Source organism: Salvia splendens, chromosome 5 (assembly GCF_004379255.2).
Source record: "Salvia splendens isolate huo1 chromosome 5, SspV2, whole genome shotgun sequence".
NCBI classification, from domain to species: Eukaryota; Viridiplantae; Streptophyta; class Magnoliopsida; order Lamiales; family Lamiaceae; genus Salvia; species Salvia splendens.
This window is the reverse complement of record NC_056036.1, coordinates 40,138,353-40,156,937: the sequence shown is the minus strand read 5'-3', so window position 1 is coordinate 40,156,937 and position 18,585 is coordinate 40,138,353. Positions and strand designations below refer to the sequence as shown.

The window sequence follows — 18,585 nt, the reverse complement described above, 5'->3', positions numbered from 1 at the left end:
ACTCTTTTTTTGTCTTTTATTTAACACTTATTTTTCTCTTGTATAAATACCCATGTCTAGGGTTTTTGTGTGCAGACTTTGAACATTATTGAAGAACAAAGACTCCATTGTGAGCACCCATCTTCATCATTGAAGATTTATCCAAAATCCCTTGTGGTTGCATTTAATCTATTGTCGGACTTAGATTATTTGTTAAGGTATGCTTGCTAGTTGTTGTGTTGCTAGTTGGTGGAGTCATTAGGTTTTTGTTTGTGAAAGTAGCCATTGAGTTTTCTTTCTTGAGCTTGAATCTAAATCATAACACTTATCATCTTCTTCTTCTTTTCCATCTTTCTATTGTCATATTTCTTATTTGGGTTATTGGATATTATTGCAAGAACAAATCCGGGCAACATATGTTTCTTGAATCCTTAAGATTCACATTAATATCGAAAATTGCACTATGGGAAAATAAATACCTATACTGTATCGAAATTTTTTGTAATACCAAAATTCGGTGTGATAATGTTTATATTGTTATTGCAGTATACCATATGGTATTTCAGTATATTGTAAAGTACGGTATACTAAAATACGGTACGTCATACCATAATACATATGTTCACGTCGATATTAATATATAATTATAAGATATAAATAAATATGATTAGTATATATCGGATGCATATATCAAGCGTCCAGTATATATTGATATCGGTTTGATACCACATGTTTGATGTATACCACGGTACGTGAAAATCTATACCTTAGTCGTACCGAAATCAATCGATAAGGTATCATTTTGATATTTTTTGATATTTTTTATCCAAGAAGACTATATTTTAATACTTTTACCCACCTCTAAATATACATCCATTGCTTTATTGCTACATCTTGGGTCAGTATTCAGTACTTTTAATTAATTAGGGGTAGTTTAGCCCAATAAATATACATTTATTACGTTATTGCTACACCCCGTGTTGGGGAAGGATCCCCTACTATGGGATAAAACACAACACCATGTTAAAAATATGCATCGTTTAGTACCACATCACATGGTGGTGTGTTTTATCCCATAGTTGGGGATCCTTCCCTGTGTTAGTACTTAGTAGTAGTAACTTTAATTAATTAAGGGTAGTTTAGCCCAATATTGTACTCCGCTTTTGTTAAATGAGTTGTAACCATTAAAATTATTGCTATTACCGGTTATGTTAAATGATGGGAATTTAGTCCAATATTAAAATAACATCTCGGTGAAGGCCCAGTATCAAATATAATGGGCTTATAAAATTCAGCCCAATTTATTCACAAACGAATAACGTTCCGATTCACCTAATTGAAATTTCTTGACATAAAGCGATTTAAGGTTCGAATTTGAAGAAATTAGGGTTTTTGTTGTGCCGTTGAATTGATCCATCAAAATGATTTACGACGTCAATTCCCCACTTTTCCGTTCTTTCCTCAGCCAGAAGGGCGGTGCCTCCGAAAAGAGGTATATCTCTCCTCCGTTGATTTTTGTTTATTTACGTTGCTAAAAATTGTTTCCCAGAAAAACCGATGATTGATTGTTATGTTGATGATTTTTCTATGTTCATTGATTGTTGCGCTAGCTTATTTGGAGTAATCGCATTTTACTTGGTTAATTAATTATGCACTAAATAGTGCAAACTCGAGCTCCTTGTGATTATTTTGCGTCTTTAATGATTTTCCTCTGATTTAATGAGTTAGAAATGTAATTGAATGTCCATATGCGAACTTTTTTTGTTTTGTGTATTCTTGTTTAATCGATTACTGTAGGTCACCGTTTATAGGCTAGTGTGTTAATTGATTATGTAACAGTCCTAACCTGGCATATTTTGCATAATAATAGCATTCCCCCCGATTTGAAGCTATAGGGATGTAATTCTATGTACCCATGGGAATCTACCTTCTGCCAATTATTGTTTTGTTCTTCCTTGAAATGAGTAACTATAAATGCAAATTGTAATTTTTCTGCATTTTTTTAAAAATTTTCCCGTACTTATCATTGTAAGGCATTGCTTTGTTTTTAATAGAGTCCTTATATTCATATCTGGAGATAATATATGTCCAGTGCTTGTTGTAAGGAATCTAGCTACAGATTTATGCCTTTCCAATATGCACACATGTATTGTCTTTTGCGATGTGGTTTGCCTTCTGCCTCAAACAGTCACACATGTAGTTATAGAATTCTCTCTGTGTTAGTATTTTAGTAGAGCAGGAATAAGATTGGTGATGCTTACTTGAGTTTCCCTGACATTGATGCTAATTCTTTTCAAAAGGAAAACCGAAGAGCAGAAGCCGAAGGAACATAGGCCAAAGGCAAATGAGAACAAACCTGTTATGTCAGAGTAGCAGTGTGAATGATGCAATCACTACCTTGGATGGAGTCTCCAAATGTCTAAATTGCCACTTAATATTGTAACTCCTTTAACTAGAACATCGAGTTTATTTCTCTAGACTACATGTAACTAGATATTGCTTTTGAGAAGTAAAGCTTTTGTCTGATAAAAAATCCACTTATTTCGAGTTCTTCACTGATCTTATGTTATGTGCATTTAGTTAGGAGCCAGTTTGCTGGTTCAGGTTTAGGGATTAATGTGATACACAATCTCAATATAGAACTTAGATTCACATGACTCAGATTCTTGATCAGATGCACTGAGGAAGTAAAAAAATTGCATGTCTACTAGAAGGATTCTGCATTATTCCCCTCTTTACTTTGTCTGCTTTATAATCATGAATATCTTGCATTGTTGCTGTCTTTAGATGTTAGAAGAATTACTACTTTATGCTTTTTCCCCTTGTGAGAGCTTTGACTTGCCTGATAAAGTTTGTTGTGTGGGATCTAGACACAGTGAATGCTCTCACAAGATTTATACTAGAAAAAAATTATGGAAATGGTCACAGCAGGCAATTAGGGGACCCCCAATCAGAAAAGGATAGGTGGTGGTTGTGAATAAAGGTGGTGTGTGCAATGGAGTAGTTATTGAGTGGCTTCCCATGTGAAATTGAAGACTTGGAACTTCCTTTTTCCAAACCCAAAGACCCTTTAGAATTATTCACCATCAATTAACCTCCCTATCTCATGTACTTCCCCTATTATTGATGCTTTACTTCAATCACTACCAACATTGGTTATTTAATATCAACGGTTATGGTTGATCCTGATCTTTGAGATATGAACATTTATTCTTGCTTGGTTGGACTTAGAAAGTGTGGGTGGTAATCTAACCGACTAACTTTAGAGGACTGTCATGATCTATTACAACCAACAACTAGGTTACTTTACATTTGTGCATATAAATGATCGATTGATACCTTTATACACCTTGTTTGTAAGAACCTTTTCTACATATTCTTTGCCATGTAGAACTCGGAATGGTCAAATTTGTCTATATTACATTTTTTTTCCTTTTTGTTCGTGAAGAATGTATAATACTGAATTAAAATTTATAGTCCTTGACTTTGCCTAAACTCTAAATTTAATTCTTCTTTGTTGGCCATGTCCCATGTGATGTATGTCAAGGTTAGGCTTTTTGCCGACTACTAATTAATTTAACTGAATTATTATTTTAATTCCCATAAGTGTGCATGATCTATATGCATCATTTAGTATAACTTTCGTGCTCTATATATAATGTTCAAGTGAGGATGTCATATGTAGAATAATTAATTATATTGAATAATTGATTTGCTTAAAGCCTAACTTACAGTATTGCAAAATGATAGCCAGTGCATATTTTGACTGGAACAATTGTTCGGGGACTCGAGTGCAAAACAAAAATAATAAGAAGAGTAAGATATAATAAACCTTAATAATTCAACCATCCCAAAAAATAATTATTGACATGTGTCTATTATCTCTTCTATAGTTGTAAATTCTAATATGGTGAAGGTGTCAATTAAATTTGACTTGGGTAGAACTCGGCCTCCAAAATGGTTGTATTGTATACTTTAATTTTGTTAGTTATGTGATGAAAGAAATACTTAACATGCCATTAAATGGTGTACTATGTATTAATTTCGTTAGTTATGGGATACTATAAGTACATATATAATTTACCATTACTATTTACTAATTAACGTTACATTCACATAATCATCACCAGTTTCTCCTATTAGTAACTATGTCAATAATTATCTATATAATTAGTAGATCATTCATTGTACGTAATTCTCTATTGCAGATATGTTTATCATATATCTAACCCGACATAAGTTTATAAGTACATTTCTCAAATAGAACTTAAACACAATTAATCTAATTTCGTTTTCGATATTACCAATCCTTTTCACATATATAGACTAAAAGAAAAGGCTATAATTTTGGTTGTTGGATAGCATAATCCATAAATAAAGGTAAAATCTCTCTCTCTCTCTCGCATCATTTGCATGATCAATTTCACTTCCCTTTATTCACGCCGCATTCTCCCAATCAACAAGATTCCATATTCTTCTTCTTCATCATCCCCATTTCTTTTCCATCTCCCATTTTTCTATTCCCTTCTCTCTCTAGATTTCCAGAAATGTCTGAGCTGTGCAGCTCCAAGTGTAATTTTTCTAGTCTTATTGTCTCTGACTTGATTCTCCTCTGCTCCTTCATTCTCTCTCATACCCTCTACTTCTCCTACTTGATCTTCTTCTCCCCTTACCTCCTCAAGCTCCTCTCCTTTCTCTCCCCTCTCTTCATCACCACTTCCCTCCTCTCCCTCGCCTTCCTCTTCCACACCCAATCCCACTTCACTTTGCAATTCAACAAAGATCACCACTCCAATGATCAACACCCCCAAAATTCAGACGAACTTGGCATCTACGAAATCGTGTTCGGCCCTCCATCAATGAGAGAAGAAGCCCCACCCCAAATCTTTGACCAGACCCCCCAGAAAGATCCAATTTTCGAGCCGAATCCGTTGCCGGGCCCCGCCGAGGAAGCTCCGATCACCGTCGCCGGAAAAATCGAAAACTCCGGCGAATTCGTGAAGGCCTCCAAAACTCCGGTGATGGACCAGGAGAAGAGGCTGGAGAATTTCCTGAAAATTCTAGACAATTTCGAGCGGCTGGCCTCCAATGTCGAAGAGAAGAAGATCAAACCAAAACAGAATCCATCAGTACTCATCAATGGATCAAAGACAGGCAAATGTAATAAAAATACTGATCAATCAATCTCTCAGCGCATCATCAGCGGCGGCGGCGGAGGAGGAGACTCATTCTCTAGCTACGGGTCGATGAGGCGGGAGAGGGAGTGGAAGAGGACGCTGGCGGGGAAGCTGTTTGAGGAGAGGCACAACAGCAGTGGCGGCGGCGGAGGAGGGGAAGGGATGGATTCGCTGTGGGAGGCGTATGAGATGGAGGCCGACAAGGCTAGTACGAGGAAGGGGGGGAGAGAGAAGGAGGAGGAGGAAGATGATGAGATAGGAGGAGGGGAGGTGTGCTGTTTGCAGGCGCTGAAGATGTCGGCGGGGAAGATGAGTTTGGGAGTGGGAAGGCCCAAGCTTGTCAAGATTTCTAAGGCCATTAAAGGGATTGGATGGTTGCATAGTTTTACCAAAAACAGCAAGAAGGTTCATAACAATGGTGATCATAGATATTAATTAGCTACTTCTTGCATGAATTGATGATCAACGTTTTAATTTTGTTTTCCAAGTTTTTAAGTGGTAGATATATTTTGTTTTTTTCCCTTTACATATATAGTTGTATTTACTTACGAACCAATGCGTATATCATAATTGAGACTGAATATCGGTCTTAAACTGGGATTGCAGACATTGGATATTGGGGTGGAGAGGCTGAGGCATTTATGGAATTGCGCCAATTCTATATGGCATTCACTCTCTATAAACATATGCTACTATTAAAACTTTAAAGTTTATATAATCTCTCCATTTAAATTGTATTTTTAGATAGGGAGTATTAAATAAAATTGCTTTTGTGAGGATTCAATCACAGTCCTAATTCACATGCTTGCTTGAAAAAATTTGACATAAAAAATACTCCTTCCGTCCCACAAAGATTGTCTCACTTTCACCAGGCACGAGTTTTAAGAAATGTAATGAAAAGTGAGTTAAAAAGTTAGTGGAATGTGAGTCCTACTTTTATATATTAGTTTTATAATAAAATGTGAGTAGGAATGTGTTAATGGAATATGGGGTCAATGACTAAAAATGGTAAAAAGTGAAATGAGACAAATCTTGTGGGATGGACCGAAAATGGAAAAATGGGACAATCTTTGTGGGACGGAGAGAGTACCTCAATTTCAAAATTTTGTGAGTTGTGGGAAGGGATACATGTTTCTCCCATGTTGGAAATTTTAGGAGTCTTTAAGAAAATGGTTAAAATTTTTATTATTAATTTATTGATTAATAAAATTGGTCTTGCTTTTTCCTGTATCAACAATATCCGCTGAAATAATGTGAAATTTTGTCAGGTCAAAACTACAATATAAGATGAAAATAACTAGATGAAACTAGATGGTAGTATGAAAATGTGTACTACTACTATTTATAAAGAAAAATTTCAGTCATTTTTATAATATAAATACTGTTAAGAATTAATTATCACGCATTGTAGACGGTCGTGCAGTTAAATTAAAATACATTTTTCTGAAAAAAATATTAATTATCATCTAATTATAGTAATTATGTCCTGATTTATGAATCTATTAATAAAACAAACAAAGTAGAAACTTCTTCCACCAGAGTGTATACTTGACTATGGTTTCTCGAATTATTAATTTAATTGGTCTTTCGGTTATTTGGTTATATCCTTCCTCGAATAAAGCCTTATCTACTACTTACATTTTTCCCAATACAATTATCAATTTATATCGGAATTCATTTTTATGGTATGCTATTCATTCAATATGAATTTTGATCCCAATTTTAAACCATCTAACGACGAGATAATTTCCCCTAAACAAACTAATATTGTTTGGGCCCTTATGGCTACGGAAAACAAATAGAATCCAAGTAAGATAGTGAATTTCTAAATACAAAAGGCCCAACCCATTGACTTGGGCCCAAAAGTTATACAGGAACCATCTCAATTTTATTTTTATACATATAGAGCATTTACTTATGATTATTTTGAGAGGATTTATATTGAAAAAAATGTACAGTAAAAGTTCCATAAAATCATACTATATTGTCTGGGCGATGAAAAGATATTACTCTTAAAGAGTTTTACTAAGAAAAGGTAGTACTGCATATTTTTGAGACACTTCATTTGCTCCACAAAATAAACGAAAAGAAAACACACTATTTCCATTCATTCTTGGCCGATCCCTCTCTCATTTCATTTTCTTCTTCTATTTCTATCTCTATATCACACTTTTAGCACATTTCAACTTCATTTTATTTTATGTAGCTTCATGTATAACTTTTTTTCTTTTTTTTTTGTTATCATTTAGTATCATTTTCTTGTGTCAACGGCATTCACTCCCCTAAAGGGGCACTTTGGTAGGAAGATAAATAAACAAAATATAATAAAAACACGTATAGAAGCTTGTTGAACTAAAATTGTGAAAGTGATTACTATATATTTGAATAAGAGAAATACTTAATCAGTGTAGAAAATATCGTTTTATTCTTTTAATTATTATATTTAAGGTTTTTCCATTATTGTACATTACTTTGGGTCGTATTCCATCAAAATCATACAATGAAAACTAATGAAAATATTAAAATATGGCCGTGTAAAGATAATAGTAGCATAAATTGAGAAGCAAACACGTTTTTAAGAACAAACGTCATTAATTGTTCAGGACAACTTTTTTATTTATTTATTTCACCCAAGTGTAAAGACATTTTAAAATTAAATTTGCCAAACAAATATTGATTATAGTTCCATTAACGTCTGGAAATCGTTTAAATGATAATCACAATATAAAGTTGTAATTCTTGAGGCAATGTAAATATAAAATATCTATCATTATTAAGTGGGCAAAACTAAACCAATTCATGCCACGTGGGTAAATGGAGTATATATTTATGAGGCATACACAAACTAAAAATTAGATTTCTAGAATGAAAACTGATATATTTGAGATTATTGACAAGCACTGTCGTCGGTGCAATATGAGTTGAAGATATTAAAGTGATGGATAATATTAATTAATCCGAAATTAAAATACATGGAACATAGACGAAGAATAAGGTCTCATTCTCTTCCTTTTATTGAATTAAATGCAGCCAAATGAAATAATGAAGTGACATTGTGGGAAAAAGGAGACATGTGATATTGAATAGAAATAATCCTCCCTAACTCTTGGCCCCAACCTACACAAATGTTATGTTGAACCAATTTTTAGGATAAGAAAGACTTGGCACTATCAACAGTATGGAGATTCATTATGTCAATTTTCAAATTGATTGCATGTCAACTTCAGATCGTTAATATCTAAGAATAGTTTGAGTTGAATTAAATAATTCCAGATTAATCAAGTGTTTGATTTGCATTATTCGGCCAAAAATGGATTGCTGATTTTTTTATAAGTAAATAAAAATAAATTTAAAGATCGCGTTGTAAATGAATCTGATGATATTATATAGACTAAAGTCTCAAAATGGTCCTTAACATATTGCGTTTTTTTTATTTTGGTCCATAACATTATCTTTTGAATTATTCGGTCCCTCACATTTGAAATCGGGTCACATTTGGTCCATTTTGGACGGTTCCGTCAAATATTTGACGGTTTTAATTACCGGGTCACTAATCCGTCACTAATCAGGAGAAACTGACCCGTCACTAATTCGTAACAAATCTGTCACTAATCCGTCACTAATTCATTTAAATTGTTTTATCTCCTTATAAAATATTGTCTTTTGACAACATTTCATGTGTAATTCTCATCATACTATATTCATCTTAATTAGCCATTCCAATTGTTTATTTAAAATATCGTCTTTTACGCTTTAACTTATATGATTTAACTAAAGTAAATATTTATTTTGATGAAATAATATTGTTTTGAATATTGTCAAAAGACAATATTTTATAAGGAGATAAAACAATATAAAAGAATTAGTGACGGATTTGTGATGGATTAGTGAAGGATTTTGTGCCGGATTTTATGCCGGATTTGTGACGGATCAGTTTCTCCCAATTAGTGACGGATTTGTGACCCGGTAATTAAAACCGTCAAATATTTGACGGAACCGTCCAAAATGGACCAAATGTGATCTGATTTCAAATGTGAGGGACCGAATAATTCAAAAGATAATGTTTTGGACCAAAATAAAAAAAAAAATGCAATATGTTAAGGACCATTTTGAGACTTTAGTCTATTATATATTTGACATTAGATATTACCTCTCTACTATTTGACCAACTCACATATAATATATATAATATGGATAGATGATTATTGATTGTGCAAAACTTGGATCGATTATTTAATCATCTACTAATGAAATTATATCACATCCATCAAACCAAACGCCTTATACTGAAATTATCATCACTCAATAAAATTATATTGCACCGAGTGTTAATGTTCGTGAGGAATATGCAAGATAATATTCATTATATACGTGTATGTGTTTGTATATCAATAATTGTAATCCAAACCCTAGATTGTGGACATTTGGTCAAATAAGAACAAAACTTTTAATATTTAATACTATCTCAAAATTCCCAATTTTTGGACTTGTAGTAAATTTGTCACTTCAAAATTTTGCACGGATTTTGAAGCTGAAATTTAGACATTTTCCGACGATAGAATTGAAATATAAGCGAGGACAATTGACAACGAACTTTAAAAGCTCTCGATCAAATATTCCTAAGGAGGAGTTTGTAATTACTTCAAATAGAAATGTAAAGAAATTGTTAAAACTCTTACAAATTAAAATTAGATACAAATTTCAATAAATTTCGAACTATATTTAAGTCACAATTATCCGTAGATATTATAGGGGGATGTTGAATTATTATGAACAGATTAATGTGGGCCTGAAAAGGATTAGCCATCGATACATTAAAAAGTCCATTTACAGAATGGGAATAAGAAAAGAAGTGAGAGAAAATTTTTGACTTGGTGGGATAATTTCATGTTTAGAGGTAACTTTTTAAGAAAGTAATTCTCTAATACCAACAAAACAAATATGTGAGCCGTTTCAAACCGCATTTTTGTTATGAAAAAGGTGGTGTTTGGACACAATTATTTGGAATCATGTAACAAAAACGCTTTTAATATTTGTAATGTTTTGTTTTGTGCAATTTAGACCCCAATTTTCTCATATTTTTACTTAAATTCATGACAATGTATTATTATAGAGTATTCATGTAATACTAATATTTTCTCTTTCTCTCCTTTTTCCATCTTTCTTTCGCATGATAAATTTGCCGCTAAAGAAAACACATCCTATTTAAATTATGAATGCATATCTATTTTTCTTATAATTAAAATTCATTCGACCAATTAGACTATTTCAAATTGCACTCAAGTTGTCTTAAACCAATACATTGGTAATTACATATATTTGAAGTTCAATAAGTATAATGTTTCCATCCCAAGACACATGACATTATAGATAATATTGAATAAAACCGAGAAAATGAGGACATAAAATATGATGCAAGGAGAAAAAGACATAGCCTGAAAAGCAGAGATGTGAAAAAGCAAAACAAAGCATGGTTTTAAAGAGACAAAACATTGGTTTAGTTCAGGGGGTTACCCCTATTTATTTAATTTCCCTTTCACATCTTTTCTGCTCATAAAATAACAAATAATCATGATTAATACTACCAACATTTTATTTTATTTTATTTTATAGTTTTTATATAAAGTACTTAATATTTACATGTGACAACATGCCGCAAAAGTTGTTTTCATAACAGACAAATCCAAGGCTGCTGTTCCCTGCCTTTTTCATTTGAAAATATTTATTTAAATCTTTTTAAGATTGCATTTTATAAATTTTATCCAAATATATAATGGCCACTGTTTTGCTTTTTGCTGTTATCTTCTCGTTGGCTGCTACGAAACATTAATTTGTAGGCTGCTTTATGCTTTATATTTATATATTACTATTACTATTACTATTACTATTACTATTACTCATAAAAGGAATATTATTTTTAGGGCTCGAGATAAATTCACATTTGATGAGCTGCATGACATATAATAATTGAATTAATTAATTAGTTCAATACAATGATTGAGCTAACCTCAGTTATAAACTTATTAATTAATTCCTAACTACCTATCGCATCAAATTAATAGCGTAGATGGCTATATATAGTCACATATTTAAATAGGTTGAGTAGTAAAGTTAAGATTCTCAAAACTGGTTGGTGTGCATTTGGATTGAGAGTTTTGATTGTGAGTTTTATAGTTGAGTTACATTAATTCAGAGATTTAATGAGAAGTCAAAGTTGTTATTAATTTTATTTTGGTTTTCATGAGTTTTTTGTTTCTTTTTTATTTTTTTATTTTAATTCTTATTTTTATCCATGATCGTTAGAAATCGCTTTATATTATGTGTAGTCTGCAATTTACTCTTGGTAAACGACCCAGTAATTGTTCGGTGTTAAATATTGGAACTTCTCATTATGTAGTAGTAATAAAAATCACTACACTTTGGTGGATGAGAATTGACATATAATATCCTAATAAAATTTTCTTATAATTTCTCTATTGGTCTTAGATAGATCACTTACATTATTATTTTTTATTGTTTATACTCTACACTAGATTACTAGCTCATTATCTCTTTTGACTAATATATACTACTTGTCTTCAATTTGCAATTATCTGATTTCACTTCCAAATATTCGTAAATAACTATCCAAAAAAATATTTAATTGAGGTAATCTCTTATGAGTAAGTTATAAATGGACTCTCATATGTTTGCATGTTTATTATACTTCAAAATACTAGTAGTAAAGTTAGTTTATAAAAATATTGTGATGGCACGACATATATTAATATAGCCAAACATGATATAATTTGTAATTAATTTTATGACCTCCAACTAACATGATTATTGTAGATGAGCTTTGTAACCAATTAATTTCATGAAATGCATAGCCACCACTTTCACATCAAATTAAAGGATATGTAACAAAACCGGACCAAACCTTTTGTGGAAATAAAGGAGGAAAATGCATAGCCACCACTTTCCCATTATTATAAGATACTAGTAATAATTATTAATATATATTTATTAATATATGTCGGATCAGAGATTAATTATATTTCTTCGTGGAGTCATTTAGGGAAAACAAACAAAATCGTGATATGCAATTCTAACAACTTTTGCTTGAATCCAAACCCTTGTCATTTCACTTAATTAATAGCACATGGCTACCCATATAAATCACAATTCACAAAATTAAAAAAATATAAAAAATTAAAATATCTATGTCGTCGTTGACATGAAAAAAACAAACAAAGGCCATTGAAAAATTTTCTTTCACAATTTTTATCATTTTTTGTGCTGAAAAGACAATTAATAAAAAATAAAAGGTGTGACAATGGAATAACTGATTGTCAGAGTTTTTGCTGCTATAGCTATGACAAATTGTGGGGCATCTACTGTGATTTTATGCTGCTGTGAGAAATGATTTATTTATTTTTGTAGACATTACTTTTGAAGTAAAGCAATGAGTTGGAGATGGAATGTAAGTTTCATTTTCTTTATTTTATTATTGTGACATAGAATTGGCAGAGCTTTTGTGGCCAATTAATGCATATATCATCATTCAGTTTCTTGGACTTTTACTTGCACATATTCCAATTTATATCTACATAAATACTTATGATGTAAACTCACAATCTCCATGAAAAGTGTGGGCGGAGGTGTGGGGCGCACATGTTAGAAAGTAAAAATAAGTGATAGATTTTTTTAGAAAAAAATTAAATATAAAAAAGGTCCAAAACAGGAATTATGTTCTACGTACAATATAAATTCCACATTCTTGATAAATGAAATAAAATGATAAAGCTATCAAACTCCTTATAAAGAGTATATAGTATGTATGTATTGAAAATGAGAGGTCTCCTAGGCCTAAGATCTTTGGGCTGTGATTAGATGTAAATTTTCTTATTTTATGTGTTATGCAAAGTTCTTTAATTACTTCCCTTTACCATATAAATAGGCTTGAGTTAAAATGGTATGATGACAATGTCAATGACAAATACAATTCGAAACTTCTTCAAGTTCAATAATACCTGATGGATTTAATTTAAAGTGCTTATACATAAGAGGAGAAAGTCGTTTTAACTTTGGAGATAGTACGAAAATCTGAAAGACATAGCTTGAAAGTAAGCTATCTTGCGTAAGGAGGATTAGTGCTTTTCTATCATCATCTCATGATGAACTTTTAATTTACAGGCTATCTAAATGCAAGAGTTTAATAAAACTACTTGAATATCCATTTGAAGTGAACCTTACTTTCAATAAGAGACTATGAAAGAGTAAAACAAGAACTACTAATCATCCAATTGCTATACATTGTTTTTTTTAAGGTGAATTACTATTGTTCTTAGTACTAATTTCCAGTAGTGGAAATACTATAGTAGTATTATTAGTAATGAATTTCCTCAGATTTGATATACAACTAAGTTCAAATAAATATCGATTCATGTATAAGTGGTTTAGTAAAAATACGTAATTGAAAACTAAATCTAAAAAATTGTGGCTTGTCGTATTAGAGCATCCACATCCGTGCTCTTGCCAACGAGCACGGATGTGGGCCCGGCCCCAATTTTTCTGCTTGCTCTTAGGCAAGAGCACAACACTCACATTCGTGCTCTTTCGCAAGGACGAGCACAAGGGTCCCACCATTCCATTATTCAATTTAAATAAAAACATTTCCTCAAAATTAAAATGCATTAAAAATACCCGGAATGATATTACAAAATACATTAAAAAATAAAAATTACATAATTAAAATCCTGAAAAATAAAAATTACATAATTAAAATCCTAAAAATTAAAAATTACTTAATTAAACTCCTAAAAATTAAAAATTACATAATTAAATTCATAAAATTAAAAAACCCACTACTCGTGGCCGAATTTCGCCCACATGTGTTTGATTAGGTATTCTTGTAGCTCAACGTGGGTTCGGGTATCGCGCATTGTGTGTCTTATTTCGATCCTCTCACCCACCGTCGTATGCACACCTCGGCATGGGGGAGACCTCGCGCTTGAGTTTTTGGCTTCATCCTCGTCGTAAAAGCTAGTCGCCCTCGGTCCTTCGTCGGCTATAATCATGTTGTGTAAGATAATACACGTGTACATGATGTCGGCGATATTTTTCACGTACCACAGCCGAGACGGGGCCTTCACAATGTTGAATCGGGCTTGAAGGACCCCAAAGGCTCTTTCTACGTCTTTCCGCGCGGACTCTTGACGCTGCGCAAAAAGAACCCATCTCGGGTCTTGCGGGTTGCTGAGCCTCTTCACGAAAGTCGACCACATTGGGTAGATACCATCGGAGAGATAGTAACCCATGTGGTATACATTTCCGTTGACGGTGAAGTCGATCGCCGGTGCTACACCATTCAACACATCATTGAAGATGGGTGAAGAATAGAGCACGTTCAAGTCGTTGTTGGATCCGGCAACACCGAAATATGCATGCCAAATCCATAGGCGGTAGTCGGCGACCGCTTCAAGGATAAGTGTTGGGTCGCCGCCTTTGTGGCCGCTTAAGTGTTGCCCCGTCCAAGCAGTCGGACAATTCTTCCACCTCCAATGCATGCAGTCAATGCTGCCAAGCATACCGGGAAAGCCATGGACTGTTTCGTGAAGACGAAGCAACCGTTGGCAATCATTCATCGCCGAAAGCTGAACGAACGTCCTCGCACAAATTTTTAAGACAAAGGATTCTAGTAGACTTACCGACGTGCAAATACTCGTCGAAGAGGTCGGTCGTTTGCCCAATAGCGAGTTGTCGGATGGCACACGTACACTTCTGCAACGCCGAGAGACTTTGCCGACCGGCTGCATCTGGACCTGCTTGGAAGTATTCAACACGGGCGGACAATGTGTTGACAATACGCATGAACAAGTGCTTTGACATGCGAAAACGGCACCTAAAGCAATATTCCGGAAACCGCGACTGGTCGGAAAAATAGTCGGCAACGTGCCTTTCGTGGGCTCCCTCCCGGTCACGATGGATGTAGCGGCGAGTTGATCTAGTTGGTTGAGGAGGAGGGGCGGGGGTATTCGCTGCGATATATGCTTCATAAGCGACGCGATGTTGTTCGTAGTATTCTTGTTCTTCGGCTTCCGCAATGAGATGGGTGAAATCCATTTGAGGTTTTGAGTGAGAGATGAAGGTGTAAGGTTGTATGAAAATATGAATGAGAGATGAATGAGAGATGATTTGATGTGAAAAATGGATGATGAATGTGTGTATTTATAGATGATTTTGGGGGAAAAAATAAAAAAATATAAAAAAAATACAGAAAAACGGGCAAAAAACGACCATTTTTTTGGGATTGTGATTTTTTTTGGTATTATTTTTTATTTTTTAAAAAAATGATTTTCCAACGGATATGTCGTTGGCTAATCAGAACGAGCCACGTCGCCTGCTCGCTAGCACGGACGTGCTCGATGCATCGAGTAGCGCCGTGCCAGCGGCAAGAGCGCAGCGGCGGACAGCGGTGCCGCGCCACTGGAACGGACGGACGAGCAATTGCACGCAGTTGTGGATGCTCTTATGACGGCATTGCGTTATAAATTTATGTGACAGAAGGTGTAAGCAACACATGTTTAAATTTATGAAATCGAGGAAACCTAGGTAAATTAGAGTGATAATCATTATTCACACACAGCATCAATAGTGCTATTTTGCCTTTTAGTGAGCCAAGGGTCCCCCATAATCCCTGTAAAATACAAGAGTTTTTTTGTTTATATTTATCATATTAATACTATATACTAAGTGTACTAGTAGTATATTTAATTTTAGCATATCATCGTATGCCTAGTGACTACGATTTCACTTTCATTCAATATATATATACTTATTGCTTTTTCTAATGTTTCATGTGATATGATCATGTCACGACTCACGAGTGAGCATATTGTTTACAAGTTTTTTTTTTCTCGAGATTTTTTAAAGCACATCAAAGAGTTGCAAACGATTCTCAGAAGAAAACATTAAAATAAAACAATTCAACCAAATTACAAAATTGCTTTCTGTAAACTTTGGCACTTTCTTTTAAATGGAGGGATGGGATTATACATTGATTCCTATTCTAACACATATTCAGAAATATATTGTACTTGTAATTAAATCTGTTTTTCAGAATATTCTAACTTAATATAAACTTCTTTTCGTCCCTTTTTTCTTAATAAATCAAGATGCGTACTTTATTTACTTAATTACAAGCTAATTAATCTATAACTAATTCCCATAGACTAATCTCTTCAAGGGTATAATGGTCTACAAACACACTTTGATGGATGCATGTGACGAGACAAGTCCAGAATCTTAGTAGTTAGAAAAATACTAGCAATTGTTATATCAAAAAAGTTGCTAACTAGATGGTGAAGATGCCTACTGAATTATCAATTTAAAAATGAATAATACTCCATCACCAAACTAGTTTTCATGGTGCAGAAAATTGATATAACAAGAGCTGTAGAGAGAGAGAGAGTGACAAAAGAGGCCAAATCTACATGATTGGATGATGCAGCTAGCATAAGATGATGATAAGAATACAAAGACAACAAACAGCCCACAGTGGTCAGCTTTTGAGAAGTTTAATTATATCTTCATATTTTAATTTTTTTGGAAAATGTTGTTAGATTCTTTAATGTTGGAAAGGAACTGAATTTCAGTTGCAGCTTGGCAATATGTAGATGATTGCACTGCAGAAGATAATGATGCATGATTGATCCTTGTTTGTTTTTGAAAAACCATAAAATAATGTAATAGGGCCATTCATTTTTCATCCCCCTTATTTATCCATTTTGCAATACTACAATACATTACAAATGATAACCAAATCATATTTAATAAAATAAAAACAATGGCTCACTTTTGCCACTAGAATTAGACCTTCTGATACGGTACCACAGACCGTAGAGCCGTCGCTGCCGGCTGAACCACGTCGGGCCGAGGGAGCAGAGGAGCGACCGAAGGAGGAAGCCTCTATCGCGACGTTAAAGCCCAAACGGAACGTGAAGCCGCCAAGAAGATGGGCCGACTTCGTGCCTACGTAGTCAGCTCTTCTTAGTAATTTACTTTAGTCTTTAATTGTTTATTTTGAACTCTTAGTATTTTTTATTATTTTCCAGTCGAGTCGGGTTTTCTTTGTTGATTCTTTCCCGATGGATATAGGATTAGGTCGAATCAACCCTAGGGTCCGTAGTCTATAAATAGGGCTTTTGTTCACACATTATGGGAAAAAAATAAAAATTAGTGATTGCCCAAATATTACTTTGTTATCGTGTGAAACAAGTCACGAGCTTGATTGCCTGACGGGGAAGAACTCCCGCACACAATCCGCTCGCTAGCCGACGGACCCGAAGCGGGGCGCCGGCCGATCGAACTCAGCCGAGAGAGAATTCGGCACGGTTAAGGGAAAAGGCCTTAACAAACTGGTGCTTTCATTCAGTACTCATGAAGCGATACAACAACAACTACAACACGAACAACGGCAAGGCCGTATGGGGTTCGGGCCGCCAGGACTCCTTTCCGCCATCAAGATTTGGGGGGCGCGCACCGATGACGGGGGGCCGCCGCGATCAGGGAGGGTTTCAGCGGCCGATTATGGAAACAAGTGAATTCGACGCAAGATTGGTGGATGAGTCAACCACGGAGGATCCGGTTAATATCAAATTGGATCGCTTACTCGAACGATTCGACAAATTGGACGTTTGGCGGGACGAGACGGACCGCCGTTTTGAGAATCTAGAACCGCATGCAGCCCGCGACGCTGAGGCACCGTGGGGCATGGGGGACGGCGAGGATTGGGAGGACGACGGCTACCGTGGGCGCGACACGGGAGACAGAGTCACACGTCCCCGATTCTCTCCCCAAGGCAACCGCGAGAGCGGGATGGAGTATAGGGGTCGCAAGGAGACTAGGAACCGCGCAGGGTTCGAAGGGGACCAATCCGGCGGGTTCGCTCAACCAGGGGATCGGGCGCCATCATGCTGGGACCCCCCCAGCGTTTCCAGGCCGCGGGTTTTGATAAGCAGGAGCGGGTGAAGATGCACCCTCCTCGTTTTGACGGGACAGATGCAGCGACATGGATTTCGAAGGTCCAATATTATTTCAACCACTTGATGATGCCCGAGGCCCAACGTTTGCATTATGCGGTCATGTTGTTCGACCAACCGGCGGCGGAATGGGTTTTCAATTATTGCTCAAACAATGATTTCGTAACTTGGCGCGAATTCTTGGAGGACGTCCGCCACCGTTTCGACCGACAAAGTTTCAAAAATTTCTATGGGTTGATAGCAAAGCTGACACAGACGGGAACGGTGTTGGAATATCATGATACGTTTGAACGCTACCTAAATCGCGTTAAAGGGGTTCCGGAATCTGATCTGTTTACCCTATTTGTCGCGGGCCTTAAACCCGAGTTGCGGGAGAGGCTGGAATTGCACCGACCCCAATCCCTGGC

General features: G+C 35.0%; 1 protein-coding gene and 1 long non-coding RNA gene across 2 annotated transcripts; both read left to right on the top strand.

Moving 5' to 3' along the window:
* The first annotated feature begins 1,302 nt into the window (after positions 1 to 1,302).
* On the top strand, positions 1,303 to 2,512 carry LOC121803136. The gene is made up of 2 exons (XR_006050923.1): positions 1,303 to 1,471; positions 2,280 to 2,512. It is a non-coding gene; the product is annotated as an uncharacterized LOC121803136 (long non-coding RNA).
* Positions 2,513 to 4,526: 2,014 nt separating this feature from the next.
* On the top strand, positions 4,527 to 5,591 carry LOC121804289. Its single transcript, XM_042203789.1, has one exon. The coding sequence runs from the start codon at positions 4,527 to 4,529 to the stop codon at positions 5,589 to 5,591; it is 1,065 nt and encodes a 354-aa protein (XP_042059723.1).
* Positions 5,592 to 18,585: the final 12,994 nt, after the last annotated feature.

Bases quoted from the DNA above. Each gene is read 5' to 3' on its own strand.
- LOC121804289 (XM_042203789.1), top strand. From the start codon at position 4,527: ATGTCTGAGCTGTGCAGCTCCAAGTGTAATTTTTCTAGTCTTATTGTC.